This window comes from Pelobates fuscus, chromosome 13 (assembly GCF_036172605.1).
Source record: "Pelobates fuscus isolate aPelFus1 chromosome 13, aPelFus1.pri, whole genome shotgun sequence".
NCBI classification, from domain to species: domain Eukaryota; kingdom Metazoa; phylum Chordata; class Amphibia; order Anura; family Pelobatidae; genus Pelobates; species Pelobates fuscus.
This window is the reverse complement of record NC_086329.1, coordinates 7806669-7832655: the sequence shown is the minus strand read 5'-3', so window position 1 is coordinate 7832655 and position 25987 is coordinate 7806669. Positions and strand designations below refer to the sequence as shown.

Sequence of the window (25987 nt, the reverse complement as noted above, 5' to 3'; positions counted from 1 at the left end):
TAATAAGTATATATGGGTATATATAAAAAATACCCCTCTCTGTCTCAGTTATCTTTGCCAGAAGCTCAAGGAAGCAGGCTGAAGGGTCAGTGTAGGGCCCGCTTAGGGGGTGGTCTGCCTTGACGTTGGCAGGCGGGCATTCCCTCCAGTGGCCATTGGAGCAACTAAATGACCTCCATTTGTCTAAATATACATGGGGATTAAGGAGAGAGCACAAGTAACTTTTTTTTTCTTTTCTTTGGTTTTTACTATATGTTGGGACTGATGTGTACTGTACTGATTGCTGCCGGCCCAGTAGTGATGGGAGTGAGCGCAGGACTTCTCTTTTGTATCTCTGAGGAAAGTTCAGTGTCTCCATGCAGAGGGTGGAGACACTGAATGTCAGTCACAATGTGCAGCACTGCCCCAGGAAGCACCTCTAGCAGCCATCTGAGGAGTGGCCAGTGGAGGTATCCCTAGGCTGTAATGTAAACACTGCATTTTCTCTGAAAGGACAGTGTTTACTGCAAAAAACCTGAAGGAAATTATTATACTCATCACAACAAATACGTTGAGCTGTAGTTGTTCTGGTGACTATAGTGTCCCTTTAAATTCCTGATAACGTTATAGTTGCTGTTATAATACAGTGGGTGCATAAAGATAAGACCTGAATAAAGCTTCCATCTCAGCTCCCTGTCAGTCCTTGGAGAGCTACCGCCATCTTAGCTCCCTGTCAATCATTGTTATAAGCTCAGCCCTTTACACCTGGCAGTCAGTATAGAGAGAGCCACCTCCATCTTGGCTCCCTGTCAATCATTGTTATAAGCTCTGCCCTTTACACCTGGCAGTCAGTATAGAGAGAGCCACCTCCATCTTGGCTCCATGTCAATCATTGTTATAAGCTCTGCCCTTTACACCTGGCAGTCAGTATACAGAGAGCCGCCTCCATCTTAGCTCCCTGTCAATCATTGTTATAAGCTCCGCCCTACACCTGGCAGTCAGTATAGAGAGAGCCGCCTCCATCTTAGCTCCCTGTCAGTCATTGTTATAAGCTCCGCCCTTTACACCTGGCAGTCAGTATAGAGAGAGCCGCCTCCATCTTAGCTCCGTGTCAATCATTGTTATAAGCTCCGCCCTTTACACCTGGCAGTCAGTATAGAGAGAGCCACCTCCATCTTAGCTCCCTGTCAATCATTGTTATAAGCTCCGTCCATTACACCTGGCAGTCAGTATAGAGAGAGCCGCCTCCATCTTAGCTCCCTGTCAGTCATTGTTATAAGCTCCACCCTTTACACCTGGCAGTCAATATAGAGAGAGCCGCCTCCATCTTAGCTCCCTGTCAATCATTGCTATAAGCTCCGCCCATTACACCTGGCAGTCAGTATAGAGAGAGCCACCTCCATCTTGGCTCCATGTCAATCATTGTTATAAGCTCTGCCCTTTACACCTGGCAGTCAGTATACAGAGAGCCACCTCCATCTTAGCTCCCTGTCAATCATTGTTATAAGCTCCGTCCATTACACCTGGCAGTCAGTATAGAGAGAACCACCTCCATCTTAGCTCCCTGTCAATCATTGTTATAAGCTCCGCCCTACACCTGGCAGTCAATATAGAGAGAGCCGCCTCCATCTTAGCTCCCTGTCAATCATTGTTATAAGCTCCGCCCTACACCTGGCAGTCAGTAGAGAGCCGCCTCCATCTTAGCTCCCTGTCAATCATTGTTATAAGCTCCGCCCTACACCTGGCAGTCAGTATAGAGAGAGCCGCCTCCATCTTAGCTCCCTGTCAGTCATTGTTATAAGCTCCGCCCTTTACACCTGGCAGTCAGTATAGAGAGAGCCGCCTCCATCTTAGCTCCGTGTCAATCATTGTTATAAGCTCCGCCCTTTACACCTGGCAGTCAGTATAGAGAGAGCCACCTCCATCTTAGCTCCCTGTCAATCATTGTTATAAGCTCCGTCCATTACACCTGGCAGTCAGTATAGAGAGAGCCGCCTCCATCTTAGCTCCCTGTCAGTCATTGTTATAAGCTCCACCCTTTACACCTGGCAGTCAATATAGAGAGAGCCGCCTCCATCTTAGCTCCCTGTCAATCATTGCTATAAGCTCCGCCCATTACACCTGGCAGTCAGTATAGAGAGAGCCGCCTCCATCTTAGCTCCCTGTCAATCATTGCTATAAGCTCCGCCCATTACACCTGGCAGTCAGTATAGAGAGCCGCCTCCATCTTAGCTCCCTGTCAATCATTGCTATAAGCTCCGCCCTTTACACCTGGCAGTCAGTATTGAGGAGGAGAAATTAACATTTGTTTTTCCTCTTTATTTCCAGTGTTTGCATCTAAACCCGATTTGTATCATTGACTAAATCTTTTAATCTAAATTTAAAAGAAAACAGCATTCCAGCAATTAGGGTTACCACAGTCCCCTGTAATGGTCGTTATGCCTGGAATACCTTAGCCTGCTTATGGGTCAAAGCATTCAGTAAGGGTTTGACAGGCTGCAAGGCTCCTCTCCTACTAGGTGACACTTCCAGCTTCAAGGAGCAACATCCGACTGACCCAGTCAGTGCTTTCCTAACCTGGGGGCATGCCATGGAGCTGTAGTGGTTCTGGTGCAGGAAGTGTTCATTTAGGTGGATTCTTTAATATTTTAAATTAATAACAAGTGACAGCTACTAGGTTCCAGTAAAAGCCATTACAGTAATACAAACCCCACCTCATCTTTCTGGCAATTTTCCTCTGACAGCTCACACACAATGCCGTGCATGGGCAAGCAAGAGTTAGTTTCCATACCTACCATGCATGTAAATAGGAGCGTTTTCAAACATTTTAGTATAACTTTTTCTTTTTCTTCATACCGGACACTTTATGGTCTGTGGGAGTAAGGTTGGCTGCTGGTGCTTTAGGTAGCTGTAGTCTTACATGTTCATACATAATGGTATGTAAGAAGTCAGACACAAAACTGACCATTAACCGTGTAAACAGGGGGCCTGCTATGCCTCTGGTCATTACCCAGTCAGATCAATACTAAGGAAAAAGGCGAAGTCTTGCAAAAATGCTGCAGCCAAGAAATCCACAGCTATTACTTTCTTACATTGGGGGTATATAAAAAAAATAAATAAAAAAAAAATTAACAAAAATTGTGTTTCAATGGAGCATGTTCTTTTAAATGTCTAATTACATCAGGTATTGAAGGGACACTATAGTCACCAGAATAACTACAGCTCATTGAATGTGTTCTGGTGAGTAGAATCATTACCTTCAGGCTTTTTGCTGTAAACACGGTCTTTTCAGAGAAAATGCAGTGTTTACATTACAGCCTAGTGATAACTTCACTGGCCACTTCCTTCCTGGGTCATGGCTGCCTTAAATGCATCAAAACATTGTGTCTCCTCCCTCTGCATGCAGACACTGAACTTTCCTCATAGAGATTCATTGACTCAATTCATCTCTATGAGGAGATGCTGATTGGCCAGGGCTGTGTTTGAATCATGCTGGCTCTGCCCCTAATCTGCCTCTTTGTCAGTCTGAGCCAATCCTATGGGGAAGCATTGTGATTGGATCAGGCTACCACTTCTGCTGTTGTCAGCAGGCAGGTCTAAAGGAAACAGAGCAAGAGCTTACTGCTCCAGACTTGAATACAAGTAAGATTTTGCTATTTTTAGAGCGGCATGAGGGGCCCAGGGGGGCTCGATGGTGGTTTTAACCCTATAGGGTCAGGAATACATGTTTGTGTTCCTGATCCTATAGTGCTCCTTTAATCAAATCCACCACTCACAGGGCACCGGGAGTTGCCAAGAGGAAAAGGAAGTACGGCAGAGGCTGTTATCGAGCTTACAGTGAACGGCGTACAATCATGTCTAGACTTTACATGCTATAAAGTGTACACTTCTCGTTTTCATGAATTTTCAACCCCTCAAGGACCAATGACTGAATAATTCTGTCACAATTAGCAGCCTTTCTAGATCCTGTATCAAAATGAAAATAAATGGAGTCCCATTCATTTTCTGAGAGAGTTACTTTCTTGGCTCTTTTTATACAAATTCCATACTGGCATAGTACACAATAGCATAAAAACCAAGTCGAGATGAGACCGTTATTTCAAACTCAGCCACATGGAGAACTTTATTTCAAGAATACAGCATTCAAAAACATTTTATACAAATTGGCACCTATATGAAACAGAAAAATAGATACGGGTGTGTTAAACGTAGAGTTGTACAATACTTTTATGAACAATTTCCACCGTTTGGCTACAGAAACATATCGTACAAACGTACCTAATATATAGGTCATGAACACAAACTCATCTGTACATTTAGAAAAAAAAAAATGATAGAGATTTGCACATTATTTATTAATAAATGACAAATCTGTTAAATTTTTGCAAAGAGTGAGAGAAGAGCATTTCTGTAAACCTAGAAATAGCTTAAAAACAAAATCAGAGCCACCCCACCCACGTCCTCTCTAATTGGTGTAGTTCCCTTTTTAACAATTTTCTGACGCCCTAAATGGGGGTGGGGGAGAAGCCACAAAACAAACAAACAAAAAAAAAAAACCAGTATTGTAGAGACAAGAATTGGGGCACACATTGGTTTACATATTTTCTTTGAAAAAGCAGGAAAATATGTCAATTATCAAACTTTCTTTCTGTGGACTTAAAGAACAGAGGTGGGGAGAAAAACCAGGGAACATTTCGGAGCAGAATATGAAAATGATGTTCTGTGCTTGGTAAGTGTTTACTTGCAGATAATTTTCCCAAAAAACTAAGACCACGGGGAATAAAAATAATTCTTGCGGTTTCCTTCGTAAACACTCCTGGTGAACACTAGTTCTTAACCTAACTCTGGAACAAAGGAAGAGAGTCCCTCATGTGGATGGCGGGGTATAATATTGTCCGTAATTCCAGGTGTTCGGGTAATTCTGGTAGTTGTACTGTGAACAGAAATATGTTTTATAAGCAAAACCAGACATTGTAATGACAAACGTCATTTCTTTTATTTTTAGTTTCAGAAAACCTAGAGACCAGCACTTTTAAACAGGAGCAGTTTAAAGGTCCACTCCACGTCCCAAATTCACTTCAGCTTGCCGAAGTACTTTATGGGATGGGTGAGGAGTATTTTATTTTAAAGTCCAGTTTGTTAAAGAGACAGTTTCTATGAGAAATCTGCACTTTTATAAATAAAATATGGAACACCTTACCTGGCTGTCAAACAGGGAGATTTGCAGCCTCCTTTAAGTTCCCCATAGCTAACGGAAGTGGCAAATGAGCCTGCCTTCTCTCACAAAGATCAGTACCTCCAGCTTCTCAATGGGCTTGCAAAGGCTGCAATCATAAGAACTGCAGCCTTTGCAAGCTCTTAAAATGTATCCCAACTAATACATGCATTTAAAAAAAAATAAAAAAAAATGCATGTATTCATTGGGGTATATCCACTAAACAGTAATTTCAAATTGGGCACTGAAGTGTTCCTTTAGACCCTAGATGTCATATTAACCGTTAAAGACAAGTCTAATGAGACCACAGTTTCATAATTTGTGGGGAATAGAGATTAATAGCCCCAATCACATTTCTCCATTTGTAACCCATCAAAGCAGTGTTGCTGGCAAGATAGCTATACATACACACAATTTTAACTATATAAGGCACAGAGACATTGTAAAATTACGAGCTTTACATTTTCAGAGACTATCGGTACAGGTAAATAACTGTAGAAATTAGGCTGGCACTTGCATTACTGCCTGTTTCAGTTGTGAATTTATCATGTGGGCTTACACCAGAGAGGTTTTAAATAGACCTGGAAGTGGTGCTTTTTAGGCCAAATTAACACCTGGGAAAAACCCTCCAGGTCATCTAATCGCTGAGCTCCAGAGCTTAATAACACCTGCTAAATTAAACATCTGAATCGGTGTACCTCCGCTCTTGCCTTGTATGTGTGCCTTTACAACAATCCAGGAAAGAAAATTACAAAATGCGGTCACCAAATGAGGAGATCTTACCTGATACCAGTTGGCATAGTTGTAATTGCCAGGAGTTGCAGCTGTTTGGTGAATTGCTGGAGTGGAAGCAACTGCTGCCATTTCCTCCATATGTGCTCGCTTTGCATCAGGTTGTTCCAAGCTGCAGACAGGATAAAGATATGGATTTAACAAGGAAAAGGGGATTACGATTGATGCAGATGTGTAAGTATTCTAACTTGGGTATTGACAAGTGAAGAAATCAGTTTCTTATATTTCCAGTGTGGCTTTGTTTCTGTTAAGTTCTTTATATTACCATCTGTCTGCCATGCTACATAGTTACACAGCTGAAAAGAGACTTGCGTCCATCAAGTCCAGCCTTCCTCACATTCGTTTTTTGCTGTTGATCCAAAAGAAGGCAAAAAACCCAGTTTGAAGCACTTCCAATTTTGCAACAAACTAGGAAAAAAAAATCCTTCTTGACCCCAGAATGGCAGTCAGATTTATCCTTGGATCAAGCAGTTATTACCCTACATTGAAAGATTATATCCTTGAATATTCTGTTTTGCAAGTATGCATCTAGTTGCTGTTTGCCTGAAGTGGTTTTATCAGTGTTCGTACAGATGTTCAGAGAATTCCACATCCTTATTGTTCTTACAGAAAAAAAAAAAAAAAAAAAATTTGCCTTAGACAAAATCTTTTTTCTTCCAGTCTAAAAGCATGACCTTGTGTCCTATGTAAAGTCTGGTTTGTGACTAGATTTCCACACAATGGTCTGTATTCGCCCCGGATATATTTGTATAATGTTATCATATCCCTTCTGAGGCAAAGGTTTTCTAAACTAAACAGGTTTAAATTTGTTAACCTTTCTTCATAGCTGAAATGTTCCATTCCTTTTGTTAATTTTGTAACCCGCCTCTGCACTCCTTCCAGTGCCATAATATCCTTCTTTAGAACATGTGCCCAAAATTGCACAGCATATACAAGATGTGGTCTTACCAGTGATTTATAAAGAGGCAAAATAATATTCTCATCCCGAGAATGAATGCCCTTTTTCATGCATGACAATGCCTTATTGGCCTTAGCAGCTGCACATTGTTGCATAGTTTGTTGTCTATAACAATTCCTAAGTCCTTCTCGTGTTGTTGTTATACCCTTAATGGAAGCGAATAAGGGATAAGTTGCTTGTGCATTCTTGACGCCAAAGTACATAACTTTGCATTTTTCTACATTAAATTTCATCTGCCATTTCATTGCCCAGTCCCCCAGTTTATATAAATCCCTCTGCATCAAGGTAATATCTTGCTCACATTGTATTACTTTACAGAGTTTTGTGTCATCTGCAAATACTGAACATGACTTCCAATGCTTTTTTCAAGATCATTTATAAACATGTTAAATAGAAGAGGTCTCAGGACAGAACCCTGAAGGACACCACTTGCCACCTCTGTCCAGCTTGAAAATTTACCATTAATGTCAATTCTTTGTACTCTATTTTTAAGCCAATGTTCTACCCAAGAACAAGCCCTTTCATCTAGACCGATTTCTTTGAGTTTGAACAATAATCTATTGTGAGGAACCGTATCAAATGCTTTGGCAAAATCCAAATAGATCACATCCACTACAACACCCTGATCTATACTTCTACTTACTCCTTCGAAGAACGCAATCAAGTTAGTTTGACATGACCTGCGCTTCATAAACCCGTGCGGATTATTGCCGATAACCATGTTCTTCTCAAGGAATAATATTCCTCAATTACCTTTCAAATACTTTTCCAGCCATTCTATGCTGTGAAACATATCGGAACCATTAGAAGCCAACAATCTAATGTTTTAGCAGTTATTCCTTCTCTGTATCTGGTTTCCAGATATTGCCCATCTGCTCCTTTTAGAACTCTGTTTATACAGAAATAAGGAAATTTACCCATTTTCAGCTTTCCTCTTCTGGAGATCTTGTTCTTTTAATAGTTTCTGATGATCATCATAGGCAGTCAACAACCTAGAAAAGAAAGGGGGATTTCAGTGTATCCAATTTACAAATGTATTCCTTCCTCAAAAGGAACAGCTCTGCCTGCTAGTAAAGAGGGAAGACAGGATTGAGAGTCTGATGAGTGAAAGCTATGGGGCTTGTAATATGGACAGATAAAACTTGTCTGAGAGATGAAAATCAGAGATTAGTAATTTATTTATTAGTGATTTCTTAGAAACGCATGCTGAGAGTTTCCCTCTGACACCATCCACACAAGGTACAAGACACTTCTGTCTAATTAGACCCATCATAATCCTCAGCAACAGGCACAACAGACTCTTAACCAATCCCTGCTAATGGTATATACAAATCATTTCTGATATAACTTAAACTAATCTGAAAAGTTATTATGCTAAATATGAAATCATCTGATTGAAAATTTGAAATGTTACAACAACCAAGAATAAGTCTTTTTGTGTAAAATCATGATTAAATTTGAGTTTGACTAGTGATTTAAAAGGAACACCAACATCTAAAAAGGTATGTACTTTATGAATGTAGAGCGACTGGTTGGCTTACAGTGTCAGCTGACCACCCTTGCCTAACAATGGCGCCCGTGCACAGCGGAACTTCCTGAAAATCAATCTCGCAAGCTGAGTGGCGCTGGAGACTTCCTTTGGGGCTAAACCGTTCAATTAGCACTTAATCTCGTAAAGTGAGAACGCACCAGGGGGCTCTTGGCTCCATAACAATTTCATTTAGATGACGTTATGTTGACCAGAGAGTGCCTTTTAAAATCCAATTTAAATCAAATCCACCCTGGCAGATTCTATGAGCTCTCCAATTTAAGAAGCATATGTCATAGTTTAAAAATCACTGAATTGAATAAAGTACTCAGAATTTTTTATTCTGTTTTCATCGTAACAGAATTAAAAATTCAGATACGAACAAAGTCACGAATTGCGTCCTAACACGAATGGAGAAACCATTTTCATTCTGATAGGACGCAATTCGGTAGTTTCGTCAGCATTCTGTCTAAAATGACAGGACGTTCGGGAAAAGTGAAAGGAGGCTTCACGGGAACATGGAAGAAAGGTGAGAATTGTGGGGAAATTGCTCTGACCACCGGAAATGAAGCACACTTTGCTCCTCTGCTGGTCACAGCGTAGGAAACCTCTGTAAGACCAATAGTCCCTACTTTGTCTTGTGTTTTAAAGAAAACTAGAGCAGACAGGAAGAAACGAAGAACAGATCCTGACAGAGGGAGAGAAGAGTAATCGATTGGGGAAAGGAAAGTTCGGCATGACAGTGCCGCTTTAATAATGAAATATGCCTTACTTGTTGATGTCGAAACCGAAATCTTCCAGAAATTCCACTTTACGCTGTGAAAACTTTACTCTTGTTGCGATGGCCATTGTACTTTTTATGGCTTTATCGAAAGCGGACAAGATGTTGGTTTCATTTTGTTTCAGGTCTCCACTGAATTCCATTTCAACGACATTGAGGTATAGCTTTGCATTGTCCTGTACAGAAAAGGGCAAATTAGGGGCCAAATCAACAATTCCAAAAGCTACACAAAAGAAACCCCAAAAAAACCCAAACCTCTAAAATGTTATGTGAAGGCAACGTCAGCTTAGAGGGACTGTTGTCTACATGCATTAAATTGGAAATGACATACAGTACTTTGTTTTGATCATCATAATTGCCAGATCTTTAAATGAAACCATTTGGACAGACATACAAAGAGCGCAGAGTGAGAAAGCCTTACTTTGTCTTTAGTTATGGCATCATGCAACACTTTTCTTGCCTTCTCTGTATCTTTCTGCACTTTCAATAGGTGGCGAGCAAGTTTAATTGCATAAAAAGAAGATTCGCCGTTAGATTTTGCATTTTTCATGGCCTGAGTAAGTAAATTCTCTGCTTCGTTTAAGTTTCCATGTCTCCTTTCCAAATTAACTCTACGTAAGCAAATCATTGCCAGATCACCTACAGAGTCTTCCAGTGTTTTCAGAATGCGTCTGGCTTCTTCCACATTATCTGGATAAGAGACAAGTACATAACGTGAGGTCACATTATAAAAGGAGAATAAATTGCAGTATGCAAGCTATAAAATTAAAGGGACACTGTAGGCACCATAATCTCATCTCATTCAGTTATAGTGGCCAAAGCCCAGCCATCTGCTGGCGGTATGGCCAAGTCGAAAATTACACACTTTCTATCTATTCCAGCAATGGGCAGCTATGATAGGCTGAAAAGCAGTCAGCTGACACTCTCAGCAACCCAATGCTAAAGGGGGGGGGGATGGGCTGCGGAGAACTCTTAGCATTAACCATTTAAAAAACGAGTGGTAAGACTGCACCAAAAGGACTCCAGGTACTAAAACCACTCCAATAAGTTATAGCAGTAACTGTGTGCACAGTTTCTCTTTGAAGACTTAAATATTGGCATGCAAATCATCTTCTGCTAATATAAAAAATAAACATGTGGAACAAAAAAAAAAAAAAATACGGAAAAACCACCACCACCACCTGTTAGGGCTATATAAAATATAGTGTATACCTACTGCACCTTCCTACTGTAATGTAACCTGTAAAGCACTACGTGAGCTGTAATGGGCAGATAGGACTATAACACTCACGTTACTGAGCAAATTGTGGTGCTGGACTGAAGGCAAGTAATGGCTAAAAAAATTACCGTAAACGGATCTCTAAATTTGCTTTAACAAACTGAAATAGTTACATAGCTGATAAGAGACTTGCGTCCATCAAGTTCAGCCTTCCTCACATATGTTTTTGCTGTTGATCCAAAAGAAGGCAAAAAACCTAGTCTGAAGCGCTTCCAATTTTGCCACAAACTAGGAAAAAATTCCTTCTTGACCCCAAAATAGCAGTCAGATGTCTCCTTGGATCAACCAGCTGTTACCCCACTAATTAGAAATTATATCCATGTATGTTATGTTTTTGTAAGTATTTATCCAATTGAAGTTTAAACATTTGTAGTGACTGACAAAACCACCTCTTCAGGCAGAGAATTCCATATCCTTATTGCTCTTACTGTAAATAAACCTTTCCTTTGCCTTAGATGAAATCTCCTTTCTTCCAGCCTAAATGTGTGACCTAGTGTCCTATGTATAGCCCTGTTTATGAATAGATTTCCAGATAAAGGTTTGTACTGGCCCCGAATATATCTGTATAATGTTATCATATCCCCTCTCAGGCGCCATTTTTCCAAACTAAACAGATTTAATTTTTTTAACCTTTCTTCATAACTAAAATGCTCCATTCCTTTTATCAATTTTGTAGCTCGTCTCTGCACTTTTTCTAGTGCCATGATATCTTTCTTTAGAACAGGTGCCCAAAATTGCACAGCATATTCAAGGTGTGGTCCTACCAGCGATTTATAAAGAGGCAAAATTATATTTTCATCCCGAGAATATATGCCCCTATTTATACATGACAAAACCTTACTGGCTTTAGCAACTGCAGATTGACATTGCTGCCTAATTTGTTGTCTATAACAATTCCCACATCTTTCTCGTGTGTGGTTATCCCTAATGCACTACCATTTAGTGTGTAAGTTGCTTGTGCATTCTTAACCCCGAAGTGCATAACTTTGCATTTCTCTACATTAATGCTTCACATAGACTCCAAGCACAATGACCAAAGATATCACTAATGAGGTCATGGAGCTTTGAGTAATCCTTTAACAGTGATCAGGATTTGCTCTCTAGGACAAAGCTAGAAATTGTGTTCTCACCATGTTGCTCTTCAAATGCAGCCCACAGTATATGAGCTTGAGGCTTTTTCAATAGATGGATGTTGCAGGCCCTGTTGTACACGTGTCTTACCCCTTCGATGCTGTGCTTCTCCATGTATTTGGCATACTAAACAGAGGAGAAAGGTACATTAATACCAGCCAGCAAACATAGTGAAAAACTAAATAAATGTGTTTGTGAACAATAAAGTTCTGGTTTTAAACCCGATCAGCACCTTTATTGAACCACTAGACTAGACTCTGTAAGGAAGGGCGTAGAGAGGCAACGCTGTTGGTATATGCAGCAGTCAAATCAGGTTGCAAGCAGACCATCCCCTAATGCAATAGATATAGTTATAGATAAAACAAAACACAAAATAAAGAGAAAAAAAAATAAAGGGAAAAAAATATAAAGTTGCACAAGTGGCTATTCATTAATTTATGGTAGGAGGAAATGGATATGAGCTGGAAAATGGATAGGTTACCTTGATCCAAAATTCTTCATAGTGGGCGCAAGCGATTACACATCTTTCAAAGAGGATAACTATGCGTTCATGGGACCCGTTCTCAATCTCGTAGTCCAAATATTCTTTCCAGTTGTTTAGCTGCGCTTTCTCCAAGGGTTTCACATGAAAGTATGGTCGCTTTATCTTTTCATAAGAAAGATAAGGATTTAAAAAAATAAAATAAAAAAAAAGGGTTAAAAATAGCAAATGCATTCCTAAGTGAAGGAAAAAAAAAAAAAAAAAAAAAAACACACCACTATACATCAATTCACATACTTCACGGAAATTTGCAGAGCTGGCCATAAATCAGATAGCAAAACAATTGAGAAAGGTATCTGAAACATCAAGCTCAAAGAATAAGTTAATTAAGAAAACATACCCCTTCCTCAAAAGACCATCTCTTGGTCACTTCATGTTCATTGAAATTAACGATCTCTTGATGGACTTCAATGATTCGATGCCGCATGTTCTCAATTTCTGTAGTGCGCTAAAATGATATAAATATATCAAGGAAACCATCAAACCACCTGAGAAGTGAACTATTCGTGCTGTACAAATCTGTTTTGTGCCACTATGGAAAGTTTGTTGCAGTACCATTAGCAAAGAAACATCAAATCTAGACACATGAGGTTTCTCACCTTTGCAGGGTCTTTTATCTCCTCCAGCCCATTTGGAAGGTCAGTAACGGAGCTGCCGTGCTCATTCATTGTAGCCAGCTCTGTCCGTAATTCTAGAAATTTGTCATCTGTCAGAAACTTCCTTGGCAGACGAGTCTGTATGTGGTCTTTAAATCTGAAGAGAGTAAAACAAAAAATGACAAATAGTGAGCATTTAAAACTATGCAAGTCATACTTATTCAAATAGAAAAAGAAGGTTATACAACCTACTATTAATCACCCAATCTGTCAAAGCTGCATTTCATGTCCAGGAGAAAATTCTCCTTCAACACCCCATGACAATGAACACTCTGCATGGTACGATACTTAATCTGTTAAGGTCAGTGGAGTGCATTGTTAGACTGGAAACGATGCAGATTTAGTACAGGCACCTTGGGGAAAAAAAAACAAGCAATCCAGAAATTACACAGATTCCTTTGGGAAAAAAGGAGCCATTATTTTGTTGCTACCTCTATTCAGCTTTCTAGATAAAAAAACAAAAATGAGGAGTAGGAAAAAAAACCAAGACAAGAACCAAACAAAACAAAGTACATACAATTCTCACACTGTAAATGACAGACTGGTGTTTGAAGAGATTTAATAGCCAATCACCCCTCTAGCACTGAAAGGGTTAAGAGCCACAACCATATTGAGACAACATTTAGCCCTACAACTCTGCCGGGAATGGTAAAGGGTTGCCGTAGCAATTAGTACTGTGAGCAGAAATTTACTTGAACTACTACTCGGGAAACAGTTTCCCACATTTCTGTTTCTGCCCCCAACCTAGGGCAAGGACTGCAAAACATTAAACTACTCAATATATAATACAACATGGTCAAATAATGCTAAATTATTAAAAAGAATGTTAAAAAAAAAAAAAAAAAGAAAAAAAAAAAAAGCTCACCTATACAGATACAAAAATATTAGGGAGCAGTAAAAGCTCTTATTATTGTGAGTGACAACGTTGATTCTAATCAGCAAGGCCCATATTAATACATAGTGATGACAGAGAGTTGGTGGTTATTCATTTGTGAGAAACTCCAGTTATAAACTCTGATAGAAAGATAGCGTTAAATGACTACATTGAAAAATTAATCAGAATGACCTCTTTAAACATAATTCAGGGCCCACTGACACCCCTATACGTTTGTATTTTGTTCTGTTAAAGCTGCTGAGATATGGATGACAAAACCACTTGGGCAGGCACAAACTACCCTAAACAAGGGTGAGATAACATAATGCAGCCCGAGAGCTTTTTATGAAGCTATCGGTAAGTTAAAAGAAGCAGTGTGAGAACCAGCACATACTCCACTGTGGCTGGACAATCCTAAATCTATTTTATAAGATTAGGCCTCACTAGGTTAGGGTTGTGACACCGAGTCTGGGCAATAATTTTTCAGACCCAGAATATCCTGGTCAAATTTGGGAACTGTTCATTAACATGCGTGATTAAAGTAATTTAAACTAAACTGGGCAGCAACCAGCAGATCACGTTCACAAACTGTACAAAGAGCACTGCTACGTCTGCACAACATCTCAAGCTTTCACGTCACTCAGTTTACATGGATCATACAGCAGCTGAGATTCTGGGTAGGGACAAACTAGTTAGACACTGGTTACACCTATTCCTTCACGGACTGAAACAGTCTTCCCCAAAAGAAGGTTAGACGCAGCTGTGGTGGAAAACCTAGTCAAAGAGACAGTTACCTTCTTTAAGTCAATGAAAATGAGGCTCAATTCACAAGGGCACTGCACACAGAGAAAGGGTTACTAACGTGCTCTTCATGATAAATGTTGGGTCCCTCTAGTGGACATTATGCATAACTTTGCACCACTTGCTAGAACTAATAAGGTTTACTTGGAGATTACTGTGACTATGCAGTAGGGTGTGAAAAATAGATATTTTTCTGACTTGTACAACACTACGAACTAGCTAGTTTTGCTACATTGGTACAAAAGTACTTTAAATGTCAGACACACAAAACTATAAATCAGAAAGAAAATGAGTTCTTTATGATAATTTAACAGACCATTAGAAGCATCCAGACCACTTCAGCTCAATGAAGTGGCCTGGGTGCTAGGTCACCCTAGTTTTAGCCCTGCAGCTGAAAACATAGCAGTTTAAAAGATACTGCTATGTTTACACTGCAGGGTTGATCCAGTCTCTAGTGGCTGTCTCCCTAACAGCCACTAGAGGCGCTTCCGCGATTTATACGGCGTAAATCGCACTTATTCAACGCTGGACGTCCTCATGGACCTAGGGGCCCTATTCACCATTTAGGTCTATAGCGTTATGAATACATGTTTGTTCCTTTTACTAACCTCATTCTGAATAAGTGCACTCGGCGAATAAGCTGGCAGAGAATTATGCACGTTTTAAGCAAACCACTTCTAAAGGACAAAGACTGGACAATCGTGGCTTTGATTAAACGGGTGTTCATCACGTAAACCCACCATATAAACATATCAGTAAAAAAAAAAAAAGCAGCATTCAAATGTGAATTTGCAAGTTATCTCCGGGCTGCACGTCTTATTCTGTTTGTTCAACTTACTTTTGAAAATGATTACTATAGTACTGCGTGGGAATACCAAGAAGACGACTGTAGATTGATGTGACACCGCTCAGGTTCTCCTGCTCCATTTCCCAATTAATATACATTTCCCATAGCCGGTCAGACCGGAAATCTAGCCCTGCTGACATCACAGCGTGCTCGAATGTTCTGGAAGAGAAACCAGGTGGTTAACCGGGACTGGTTAGAGAAAGCGCACGTGGAGTTAAACGGCCATTCAGTAAATCTCATAATGTTCAGTCCTATAAATTAGACAAAAACCTCAACCAATCAAGGTCCTCCCCATCACTTCAGTCAAAACCTCCAGATACTTAAATTAGAGGCTTTCAAGCATTTCTTCAATGTGGGTGAAAATTGGCTTGAATGTTTTATTCTTACTGAGTGATAAAGAGCCACACAGGTCTCTAAAGACATTTTGCAACTCTACAGTTACTGCTGGGCATCTTATGGAAATTACAATTTGTTATAAATAACTACTAAAATGAAAACACTGTTTCCCTGAAACCGTATGGTCTGTTTTTATTTGTGGATGCGCTGTGTATTGATCAGTGCAGCAAAGTTTAAAGAAGACATGAATCTTCTCATGGAATGCACAACACTTGCCTGGGGCATTTCATTGCACAGATATTGGAAGGAAATGAGAAGATCAATGAATTCACATGATCACACTGCTTGGTGCACCGACCCCCATGTTGTAATCTCATGCAAGAGAACGCAAAACGACTGTGTAGCTAGTAGATTCATCGTTAAGAAGCTGAAGAAAGGCACAGATTGTTTCAAAGCACAGGAGAGCTTTGATTTTAATAGGTCTCCAGGTTGGTGCATCCATGTCACCATGAAGGTGGGTTTTAAAGTGTCACTTCAATTAGATTTGGTAAAGCAATTAAAAAATTAAAAGCAAAATAAAATTTTAAGAGAGTCTGTAAAAAGCTACGGTGTCCACTGCAGACAACGACTTACCCTCGTAAAGTGACGCCGGTCTCTTGGTCAGCAGGATCTAAAGTCTCTTTCAAGAAATTGAGATAACTGATCCATAGATCGACACTTAAGGTTATGGCCTGAATTCCTCTACGGTAAACCTAAATGAAAAAAATATTTGGGAGGGGAAAAAAAAAAAAAAGAGCAAGAAGAATGATACTTAAAATAGATTTCACTTTTTTAAATGACAATTGTATCCGGTCAACCTTACAAAAGCTAAATATTTGGAATTTCATTTAATCTGCCATTACCATTGAAGTGGAGGTTGAATAGAACATGGGATATGTTCTGAGCTCCACTTGCAGGTCTTGATCTTCAGTGCGTAGCTGTATTCATTGCAGGAACTGAGGGCTGGCTTTGGGGTACAGACCATAGGGCACAGACCCATTAGATACTCATTCACAGCGTCTGACCAACAATGCAATAACATGCAGCGAAATAAGACTAACAAAATTAAATCTACGCCACTGGACGGAAAAATAAAATAAAAATTAACATAAGCGACAGAAAAAATAAGACCCCTGCCCTACTTGTTAAGCTGCAGTGTAATACAGAGGCTTGCACTGCACAGCTTGACAAACTGTGGATGTTTTAACGTACCTGTCAACAAAGAAAGGAGATATTAGCTACAAATGTCACAGACCGTGACAAATGCCCTTTAAAAAAGACAAAAAAAAAAACCAAAAAAACAACAAAACGCTGCAATGACCTTACATGTGGTCTGCAGAAAAGGACGGGAGATAACGAGTGTAAGTTCAGCTATTCTTAGTCTAATGTGGACGGAACGTCAGCTTACCTCATCGGCTTCAAGAATGTTGTTGCGCTTTTTTTCTATATCTGCATACTTCTTCCAGTAGCCATAACAATAAGGATAACGTGCAAGAAAGGCATCAAACGCTTTCCGGGCAGCAAGAATATTATTCTGGAAATTTAAATTAAAAAGATTAGCAAACAACTGAGGGAACAAAAAAAAAAAAAAACACACACACCTCCATGGCAAGTCATTTTCAGGCCTGGCTAGTAATGTTGCACTTGGAATTAAGAGCCATACCATAATGATTTGGTAGTAAAACCTGCGGATGATGCCCGACTCTCAAAGCAACAAAGCAAGTTTAGCTTCAAGCTATTTATTTTCTTCATATATTTGTCACTTTTGACATTTTTTCCTGCACTGTCAGACCGGGAGTTTGAGACAAATAAGCAGCTTTCACATTCTTTTTTTTGGTTCAAGGACCAAAACTGATTTAACTCAGCGAAGCAGTTTTGGGTGTATGGATCATTCTCCTGCAGTCTCATATTTAGTCATTTAGGAATTAAATAACATTTATTTATGACGTCATAGCCACACCTCCCTGGCTGGGACTCAACACAATGTTTCCATTGCAAGTTTTAAATGCCTCTAGTGGCTGTCATCCAGGCACTAGAGGGGCTCCTGATAAAAATAAACAGGTGGTGCTCAGTTTACGACCAGCTTTCTAGCGTGGATTCAAGGGATTCCCCACGTTGGAGAGCTAGTCTATGTTACGAGAATTATCCCCAAACATAGATTGTAGCGCTAGTGAACTGGTCTATGTTCAGGGGAAATCTCTTGTACATGCTCGCTAGTGCATCCTCACTTACTGACCAGAACCTGGTCGGTGAGGAGTGCCTGTATAATAAAATGTTGCAACAATTATATAGTTCCATAGGCTAAAAAGAGACACTGTCTATCAAGTTAAGCCTTTCTAGCATCTGTTTTTGCTGTTGATCCAAAAGGCAAAAAAAATAAATAATGTTTTTTTTTTTTTTAAAAAGTGTGAAGCGCTTCCAATTTTGCAACAAATTCTATCTTGACCCCAGAATGGCAGTCAGATCTCTCCTTTGATCAAGAAGCTATTACCCCACAAACTAAAAAGAATATCCCTGTATGTTTTTTCCAAGTATTTATTCAGTTACTGTTAAAGGACCACTATAGGCACCCAGACCACTTAATGAAGTGGTCTGGGTGCCTGGTCCAGCTAGGGTTAACCCTTTTTTCTATAAACATAGCAGAGAAACTGCTATGTTTATATATAGGTTAATCCAGCCTCTATTGGCTGTCTCATTGACAGCCGCTAGAGGCACTAGCGTCCATCTCACTGAAAATCACAGTGAGAAGACGCCAGCATTGTAAATGCTTTCCTATAAGACTGGCTGAATGCGCGCGTGGCTCTTGCCGCGCATGCGCATTCAGCCGAAGAGGAGGCGGAGAGCTCCCCACCCGGCGCTGGAGAAAGGGGTTAAGTTTAACCCCTTCCTCTCCATCCAGCCTGGCGGAAGGGGGACCATGAGGATGGGGGCACCCTCAGGGCACTATAGTGGTCCTTTAAAACATCCATACAGACCAAAATCTATATTTTTTTAAATCATATTTTTTACATATTTAAATATGATTCTTTTTTATATTAATTGAATTTATTTTAAGGAAATGTATTTGGAGGAAAACACTATCTAAAGATTGTTTTCTATTTAAGATACATTATAGTTCAAGTGAAATTAATCCAAGTTATGATAACATGCACTTTTCCCACAGTAAAAATGGTGCAAAATAAATAAGGTTCAGAACCTTAATCCCATTGTTGCTCTGCAAATCTATGTACAAACAATGAATACATGAAGTGCTAAAGGTGTAGGTTTCACGATTGTTTACCGTGAAATACATCTGTACCAGGCTCTAAGTGTGAGAAAGGAGAGACTATCAGTAAAACCTTGGGATCTTTGTGCACATAGCTGGACATGCTTATTCCCCCCCTTGAGGAGCAAGATGTCAGCAGATTGTAAGAGAGACCCACTTTGGGAATATCTTCATTAAATTCCTCTACCTATAGGTTAAAGGCAGGCAAAACGCAAGCAATACTACAAAGAAATGCAAGGCCCGGTGGCCCGAATGAGACATCACGAAAAGTGTTGTGATGAAAGGAACATGTTTGAAGAAGCAGGACCTTCAGGCTGATAAACTGTTTTATTTCACCATAATCTTTTAAAATGCTGCCTATAATATATATTCGTTATTGCAATAGAGAGTTGAGAAAGGAGTAAATGTAGGTAGCGCTGATCTTTATAGAAAATCAAACTAATGTGCCTTCGAGAGCACCCCTTACCCAAAAACTACTCTCACTGTTAGCCCGCCTTTGCCAGCTCAACCAAAATATAAGAGACAAAGAACATTAAGAGTAGCTGAATAATTAATCGGCTGTGTTTTATAAATATCTCCGCAGCTATTTTGCGGTGGTATCTACCAACTAATATATTGTCCATCAGTACTGTGTCACTGCGACTATTCAGTGATAGTTCCTAATACCCAATTAGAGATGTCCTCCTTCCGTGCCTAAGCATCAGTGTCTCATAGGCAGGGTGAGGTTGTCAGTGGAGCGATCGCATTCACAAGGGTAGCTAAGATGTTCGTATCAGCGATTTAGTATGCGGTAGTATCATACTTGACATCTATGATTTGGAAATCGTGCTACCCGATCCCCTTTTAGTTACCCTAAAGAATACGATCCCCATTTTTTGTTTAATCTCCAAGTCTATCTTCAAATTCACAAATTGGCTACCCTCTTTTAGGGATCGACCGATATTGATTTTTTTTTTTTTAGAGTCGATACCAATAATCTGTGAACTTCCAGGCCGATAGCTGACAACTTGCCGATATTCTGTACATTTACCATTTTGAAAAAATAAACTAATTCTAAAGGTAAATGCACAAAATATACATGCCACATGTAGTGGATTAAGTGTGTGTATAGGGAATGCAGAATAAGTGTGTGTGTGTGTGTGTGTGTAATGGCGTGTGTGTGTGTGTGTAATGGCGCGTGTGTGTGTGTGTGTAATGGCGCGCGTGTGTGTGTAATGGCGCGCGTGTGTGTGTGTAATGGCGCGCGTGTGTGTGTGTAATGGCGCGCGTGTGTGTGTGTAATGGCGCGCGTGTGTGTGTGTAATGGCGCGCGTGTGTGTGTGTAATGGCGCGCGTGTGTGTGTGTAATGGCGCGCGTGTGTGTGTGTAATGGCGCGCGTGTGTGTGTGTAATGGCGCGTGTGTGTGTGTGTAATGGCGCGTGTGTGTGTGTGTAATGGCGCGTGTGTGTGTGTGTAATGGCGCGTGTGTGTGTGTGTAATGGCGCGTGTGTGTGTGTGTAATGGCGCGTGTGTGTGTGTGTAATGGGGCGTGTGTGTGTGTGTAATGGCGCGTGTGTGTGTGTGTAATGGCGCGTGTGTGTGTGTGTAATGGCGCGTGTGTGTGTGTGTAATGGCGCGTGTGTGTGTGTGTAATGGCGCGTGTGTGTGTAATGGCGCGTGTGTGTGCAATGGCGCGTGTGTGTGCAATGGCGTGTGTGTGTGCAATGGCGTGTGTGTGTGCAATGGCGTGTGTGTGTGCAATGGCGTGTGTGTGTGCAATGGCGTGTGTGTGTGCAATGGCGTGTGTGTGTGCAATGGCGTGTGTGTGTGCAATGGCGTGTGTGTGTGCAATGGCGTGTGTGTGTGCAATGGCGTGTGTGTGTGCAATGGCGTGTGTGTGTGCAATGGCGTGTGTGTGTGCAATGGCGTGTGTGTGTGCAATGGCGTGTGTGTGTGCAATGGCGTGTGTGTGTGCAATGGCGTGTGTGTGTGCAATGGCGTGTGTGTGTGCAATGGCGTGTGTGTGTGCAATGGCGTGTGTGTGTGCAATGGCGTGTGTGTGTGCAATGGCGTGTGTGTGTGCAATGGCGTGTGTGTGTGCAATGGCGTGTGTGTGTGCAATGGCGTGTGTGTGTGCAATGGCGTGTGTGTGTGCAATGGCGTGTGTGTGTGCAATGGCGTGTGTGTGTGCAATGGCGTGTGTGTGTGCAATGGCGTGTGTGTGTGCAATGGCGTGTGTGTGTGCAATGGCGTGTGTGTGTGCAATGGCGTGTGTGTGTGCAATGGCGTGTGTGTGTGCAATGGCGTGTGTGTGTGCAATGGCGTGTGTGTGTGCAATGGCGTGTGTGTGTGCAATGGCGTGTGTGTGTGCAATGGCGTGTGTGTGTGCAATGGCGTGTGTGTGTGCAATGGCGTGTGTGTGCAATGGCGTGTGAGTGTGTGTAATGCCTGTGAGTGTGTGTAATGCCTGTGAGTGTGTGTAATGCCTGTGAGTGTAATGCCGTGTGTGTGTGTAATGCCGTGTGTGTGTAATGCCGTGTGTGTGTAATGCCGTGTGTGTGTGTAATGCCGTGTGTGTGTGTAATGCCGTGTGTGTGTGTAATGCCGTGTGTGTGTGTAATGCCGTGTGTGTGTGTAATGCCGTGTGTAAAAGGGGGGGGGGGGCACCTGATGCAGCATTTTGCAGCACATACCTGCTAGCCACTCAATGCTTATTTTATTGATCTTGATATCACCCAAGGACCTACATTTTTATTTACTCCCTGCAAGTAGGGTCCTAAACAGAGACCCAAACGGCTAAAATATTACCATAGTGTTAGGAATACACATTATAGTATTCCTTTAATTGCTCTCATTTGCCATGTTCCTCATCTTGTATTACCTTCCAATAAACCTACATAATTAAACAAAGGACTGAGGTAACATATGAAAAAAGAGGAGTGTTACTTTAATCCACTTATCCAATCACTGCACTCTCCTTGTGCCAAGTTAACAACATTTCCTAAAGTTTGGACCTAAACTTGTACAAAAACATGCACATAATATATCTCATTAACTACGAACCTCTTGCTCAACATATTGCAATAAATATGTCCATGAAGTGAATTCTTCAGGATTGTCCATGACCACCTTCCAATGCTTTTCGAATTCTGTTGGAAGAGGAATCTCCATTTCTATTTTTGGAGCCACCTGAGGAAGTTCCTCAGGGGTGGTTTGCTCCGGAGATTGCTCCATCTCTGTCACTTCTAAGATGTCTTTATTGGATTGCGATCCTTCGATGTTAACGTCTGAAGACTTAGATACTGGGGTGACATCTTGTGCGGAGTCCTCAGTAGTGGAGTTCTGCATCTTGATACCAATTACCTGAGAAATGAATATAAAATCCATTAGTTGAGAATAAAAAGGAGGGGGTGTCAGTTTGTATTTATGATTAGCTACCAGTGACTTTCGAGTACCATGTAATTTAGTTGAAAGGTACAATACACCGAGCAGTATCGGAAAACATTTCAAACTCCTGGAATCTGAATTTCAAACATACCAGCATTCTTAATGAAGAAGAAAAAACTTCCTCAGAAAAATCACTTATGTTTATTTGCCCCCACAGACGACCCCTTGCTTTATCAGTAAAAGTATGAGTGTCTGATATTGAATTATGGAATTAGGAAATAGGAGACTCAGGGAAAAGTCAAAGAGGCTGCAGCAATACTATGAAGTTTTCACAGGGCCCAAGTTATGGCAAAATATCACACCACAGAAGCCTGGGACTCGGCGAGATATTGCCACACCTGCAGGACTGTCACCCCCCTTACCGGCAGCGCTCTCGGTCTCCCCCCCCCACTTACCGGCAGCGCTCTCGGTGCCCCCCCTCACCGGCAGCGCTCTCGGACCCCCCTCCCTTACCGGCAGCGCTCTCGGACCCCCCTCCCTTACCGGCAGCGCTCTCGGACCCCCCCTCCCTTACCGGCAGCGCTCTCGGACCCCCCCTCCCTTACCGGCAGCGCTCTCGGACCCCCCCCTCCCTTACCGGCAGCGCTCTCGGTCCCCCCCTCCATACCGGCAGCGCTCTCGGTCCCCCCTTCCCTTACCGGCAGCGCTCTCGGTCCCCCCTTCCCTTACCGGCAGCGCTCTCGGTCCCCCCTTACCTTACCGGCAGCGCTCTCGGACCCCCCCCTACCTTACCAGCAGCGCTCTCGGACCCCCCCCACCTTACCGGCAGCACTCTCTGTCCCCCCCTCCCTTACCGGCAGTGCTCTCGGTATCCCCCCCTCCCTTAACGGCTGTGCTCTCGGTATCCCCCCCTCCCTTACCAGCAGCGCTCTCGGCCCCCCCCACCCCCTACCTTACCGGCAGCGCTCTTGGTCCCCCCCCCTTACCGGCAGCGCTCTCGGACTCCCCCCCCCTTACCGGCAGCGCTCTCGGTGCCCCCCCTCACCGGCAGCGCTCTTGGACCCCCCCTCCCTTACCGGCAGCGCTCTCGGACCCCCCTCCCTTACCGGCAGCGCTCTCGGACCCCCCCTCCCTTACCGGCAGCGCTCTCGGACCCCCCCCTCCCTTACCGGCAGCGCTCTCGGACCCCCCCCTCCCTTACCGGCAGCGCTCTCGGTCCCCCCCTCCATACCGGCAGCGCTCTCGGTCCCCCCTTCCCTTACCGGCAGCGCTCTCGGTCCCCCCTTCCCTTACCGGCAGCGCACTCGGTCCCCCCTTCCCTTACCGGCAGCGCTCTCGGACCCCCCCTCCCGGCAGCGCTCTCGGACCCCCCCTACCTTACCAGCAGTGCTCTCGGACCCCCCCACCTTACCGGCAGCACTCTGTCCCCCCCCTCCCTTACCGGCAGTGCTCTCGGTATCCCCCCCTCCCTTACCGGCTGTGCTCTCGGTATCCCCCCCTCCCTTACCGGCAGCGCTCTCGGTCCCCCCCTCCCTTACCGGCAGCGCTCTCGGTATCCCCCCTCCCTTACCGGCAGCGCTCTCGGTATCCCCCCCTCCCTTACCGGCAGCGCTCTCTTCCCCCCCCTCCCTTACCGGCAGCGCTCTCTTCCCCCCCTCCCTTACCGGCAGCGCTCTCTTCCCCCCCCTCCCTTACCGGCAGCGCTCTCTTTCCCCCCCTCCCTTACCGGCAGCGCTCTCGGTATCCCCCCCCTTACCGGCAGCGCTCTCGGTATCCCCCCTCCCTTACCGGCAGCGCTCTCGGTATCCCCCCCTCCCTGACCGGCAGCGCTCTCGGTATCCCCCCTCCCTGACCGGCAGCGCTCTCGGTATCCCCCCCCCCCTTACCGGCAGCGCTCTCGGTATCCCCGCTCCCTTACCGGCAGCGCTCTCTGTATCCCCCCCCTTACCGGCAGCGCTCTCGGTATCCCCGCTCCCTTACCGGCAGCGCTCTCTGTATCCCCCCCCTTACCGGCAGCGCTCTCGGTATCTCCCCCCCCCTTACCTGCAGCGCTCTCGGTATCTCCCCCCCCTTACCGGCAGCGCTCTCGGTATCTCCCCCCCCCTTACCGGCAGTGCTCTCGGTATCCCCCCCTCCCTGACCGGCAGCGCTCTCGGTATCCCCCCTCCCTGACCGGCAGCGCTCTCGGTATCCCCCCCCCCCTTACCGGCAGCGCTCTCGGTATCCCCGCTCCCTTACCGGCAGCGCTCTCTGTATCCCCCCCCTTACCGGCAGCGCTCTCGGTATCCCCGCTCCCTTACCGGCAGCGCTCTCTGTATCCCCCCCCTTACCGGCAGCGCTCTCGGTATCTCCCCCCCCCTTACCTGCAGCGCTCTCGGTATCTCCCCCCCCTTACCGGCAGCGCTCTCGGTATCTCCCCCCCCCTTACCGGCAGTGCTCTCGGTATCCCCCCCCCCTTACCGGCAGTGCTCTCGGTATCCCCCCCCCTTACCGGCAGTGCTCTCGGTATCCCCCCCCCTTACCGGCAGTGCTCTCGGTATCTCCCCCCCCTTACCGGCAGTGCTCTCGGTATCTCCCCCCCCCCCTTACCGGCAGTGCTCTCGGTATCTCCCCCCCCCTTACCGGCAGTGCTCTCGGTATCTCCCCCCCCCCTTACCGGCAGTGCTCTCGGTATCCCCCCCCCTTACCGGCAGTGCTCTCGGTATCCCCCCCCCTTACCGGCAGTGCTCTCGGTATCTCCCCCCCCCTTACCGGCAGTGCTCTCGGTATCTCCCCCCCCTTACCGGCAGTGCTCTCGGTATCTCCCCCCCCTTACCGGCAGTGCTCTCGGTATCTCCCCCCCCCTTACCGGCAGTGCTCTCGGTATCTCCCCCCCCCTTACCGGCAGTGCTCTCGGTATCTCCCCCCCCCTTACCGGCAGTGCTCTCTGTATCTCCCCCCCCCTTACCGGCAGTGCTCTCTGTATCTCCCCCCCCCTTACCGGCAGTGCTCTCGGTATCTCCCCCCCCCCTTACCAGCAGTGCTCTCGGTATCTCCCCCCCCCTTACCGGCAGTGCTCTCGGTATCTCCCCCCCTTACCGGCAGTGCTCTCGGTATCTCCCCCCCCCTTACCGGCAGCGCTCTCGGTATCTCCCCCCCCCCTCCCTTACCGGCAGTGCTCTCAGTATCCCCCCCCCCTTACCGGCAGTGCTCTCAGTATCCCCCCCCCCCTTACCGGCAGTGCTCTCAGTATCCCCCCCCCTTACCGGCAGTGCTCTCAGTATCCCCCCCCCTCCCTTACCGGCAGTGCTCTCAGTATCCCCCCCCCTCCCTTACCGGCAGTGCTCTCAGTATCCCCCCCCCTCCCTTACAGGCAGTGCTCTCGGTATCTCCCCCCCCCCTCCCTTACCGGCAGCGCTCTCGGTATCCCCCCTCCCTTACCGGCAGTGCTCTCGGTATCCCCCCTCCCTTACCGGCAGTGCTCTCGGTATCCCCCCCCTTACCGGCAGTGCTGGCCGCTCTAGGCCCCGGGATCCTCCAGCCGTGTTCCCTCCGCTCAGCGTACAACACGCGCGCGCTCTCCGCCTCACGCAACGTTTTCAGCGTAGTGACGGCGTGG

The 25987-nt window shown here is 44.3% G+C and overlaps 1 protein-coding gene and 1 non-coding gene across 4 annotated transcripts; both read right to left on the bottom strand.

Annotated features, from left to right (window-relative positions):
* Nucleotides 1–4470: 4470 nt before the first annotated feature.
* PRPF39 (pre-mRNA processing factor 39) lies at nt 4471–25951 on the bottom strand. Of its 3 annotated transcripts, none has more exons than XM_063439738.1 (14): nt 25872–25951; nt 22066–22365; nt 17166–17291; nt 16352–16470; nt 15374–15541; nt 12804–12957; nt 12545–12652; nt 12145–12309; nt 11663–11789; nt 9675–9943; nt 9245–9429; nt 7862–7936; nt 5978–6098; nt 4471–4912 (listed from the first exon to the last, which is right to left on the bottom strand). In XM_063439738.1, exons 2-14 carry the CDS (start codon nt 22348–22350, stop codon nt 4847–4849), a joined length of 1968 nt encoding a protein of 655 aa, XP_063295808.1. In that variant the 5' UTR covers nt 22351–22365; nt 25872–25951; the 3' UTR covers nt 4471–4846. The 3 variants fall into 3 exon arrangements, with proteins under 3 accessions (XP_063295808.1, XP_063295809.1, XP_063295810.1); XM_063439739.1 differs by lacking the exon at nt 25872–25951 and adding an exon at nt 24979–25013; XM_063439740.1 differs by lacking the exons at nt 22066–22365; nt 25872–25951 and having other exon boundaries at nt 4473–4912; nt 16621–17259.
* LOC134584227 (small nucleolar RNA SNORD127) lies at nt 9527–9614 on the bottom strand. The gene has a single exon (XR_010086502.1). It is a non-coding gene; the product is annotated as a small nucleolar RNA SNORD127 (small nucleolar RNA).
* Nucleotides 25952–25987: the final 36 nt, after the last annotated feature.

Coding starts and splice junctions, on each gene's coding strand:
- PRPF39 (XM_063439738.1), bottom strand. CDS start 22,350: ATGCAGAACTCCACTACTGAGGACTCCGCACAAGATGTCACCCCAGTA. Junction 12,310..12,544: donor GATGGTCTTTTGAGGAAGGG/GTATGTTTTCTT, acceptor TCTTATGAAAAG/ATAAAGCGACCATACTTTCA. Junction 7,937..9,244: donor TTCGGTTTCGACATCAACAA/GTAAGGCATATT, acceptor TTTCTTTTCTAG/GTTGTTGACTGCCTATGATG.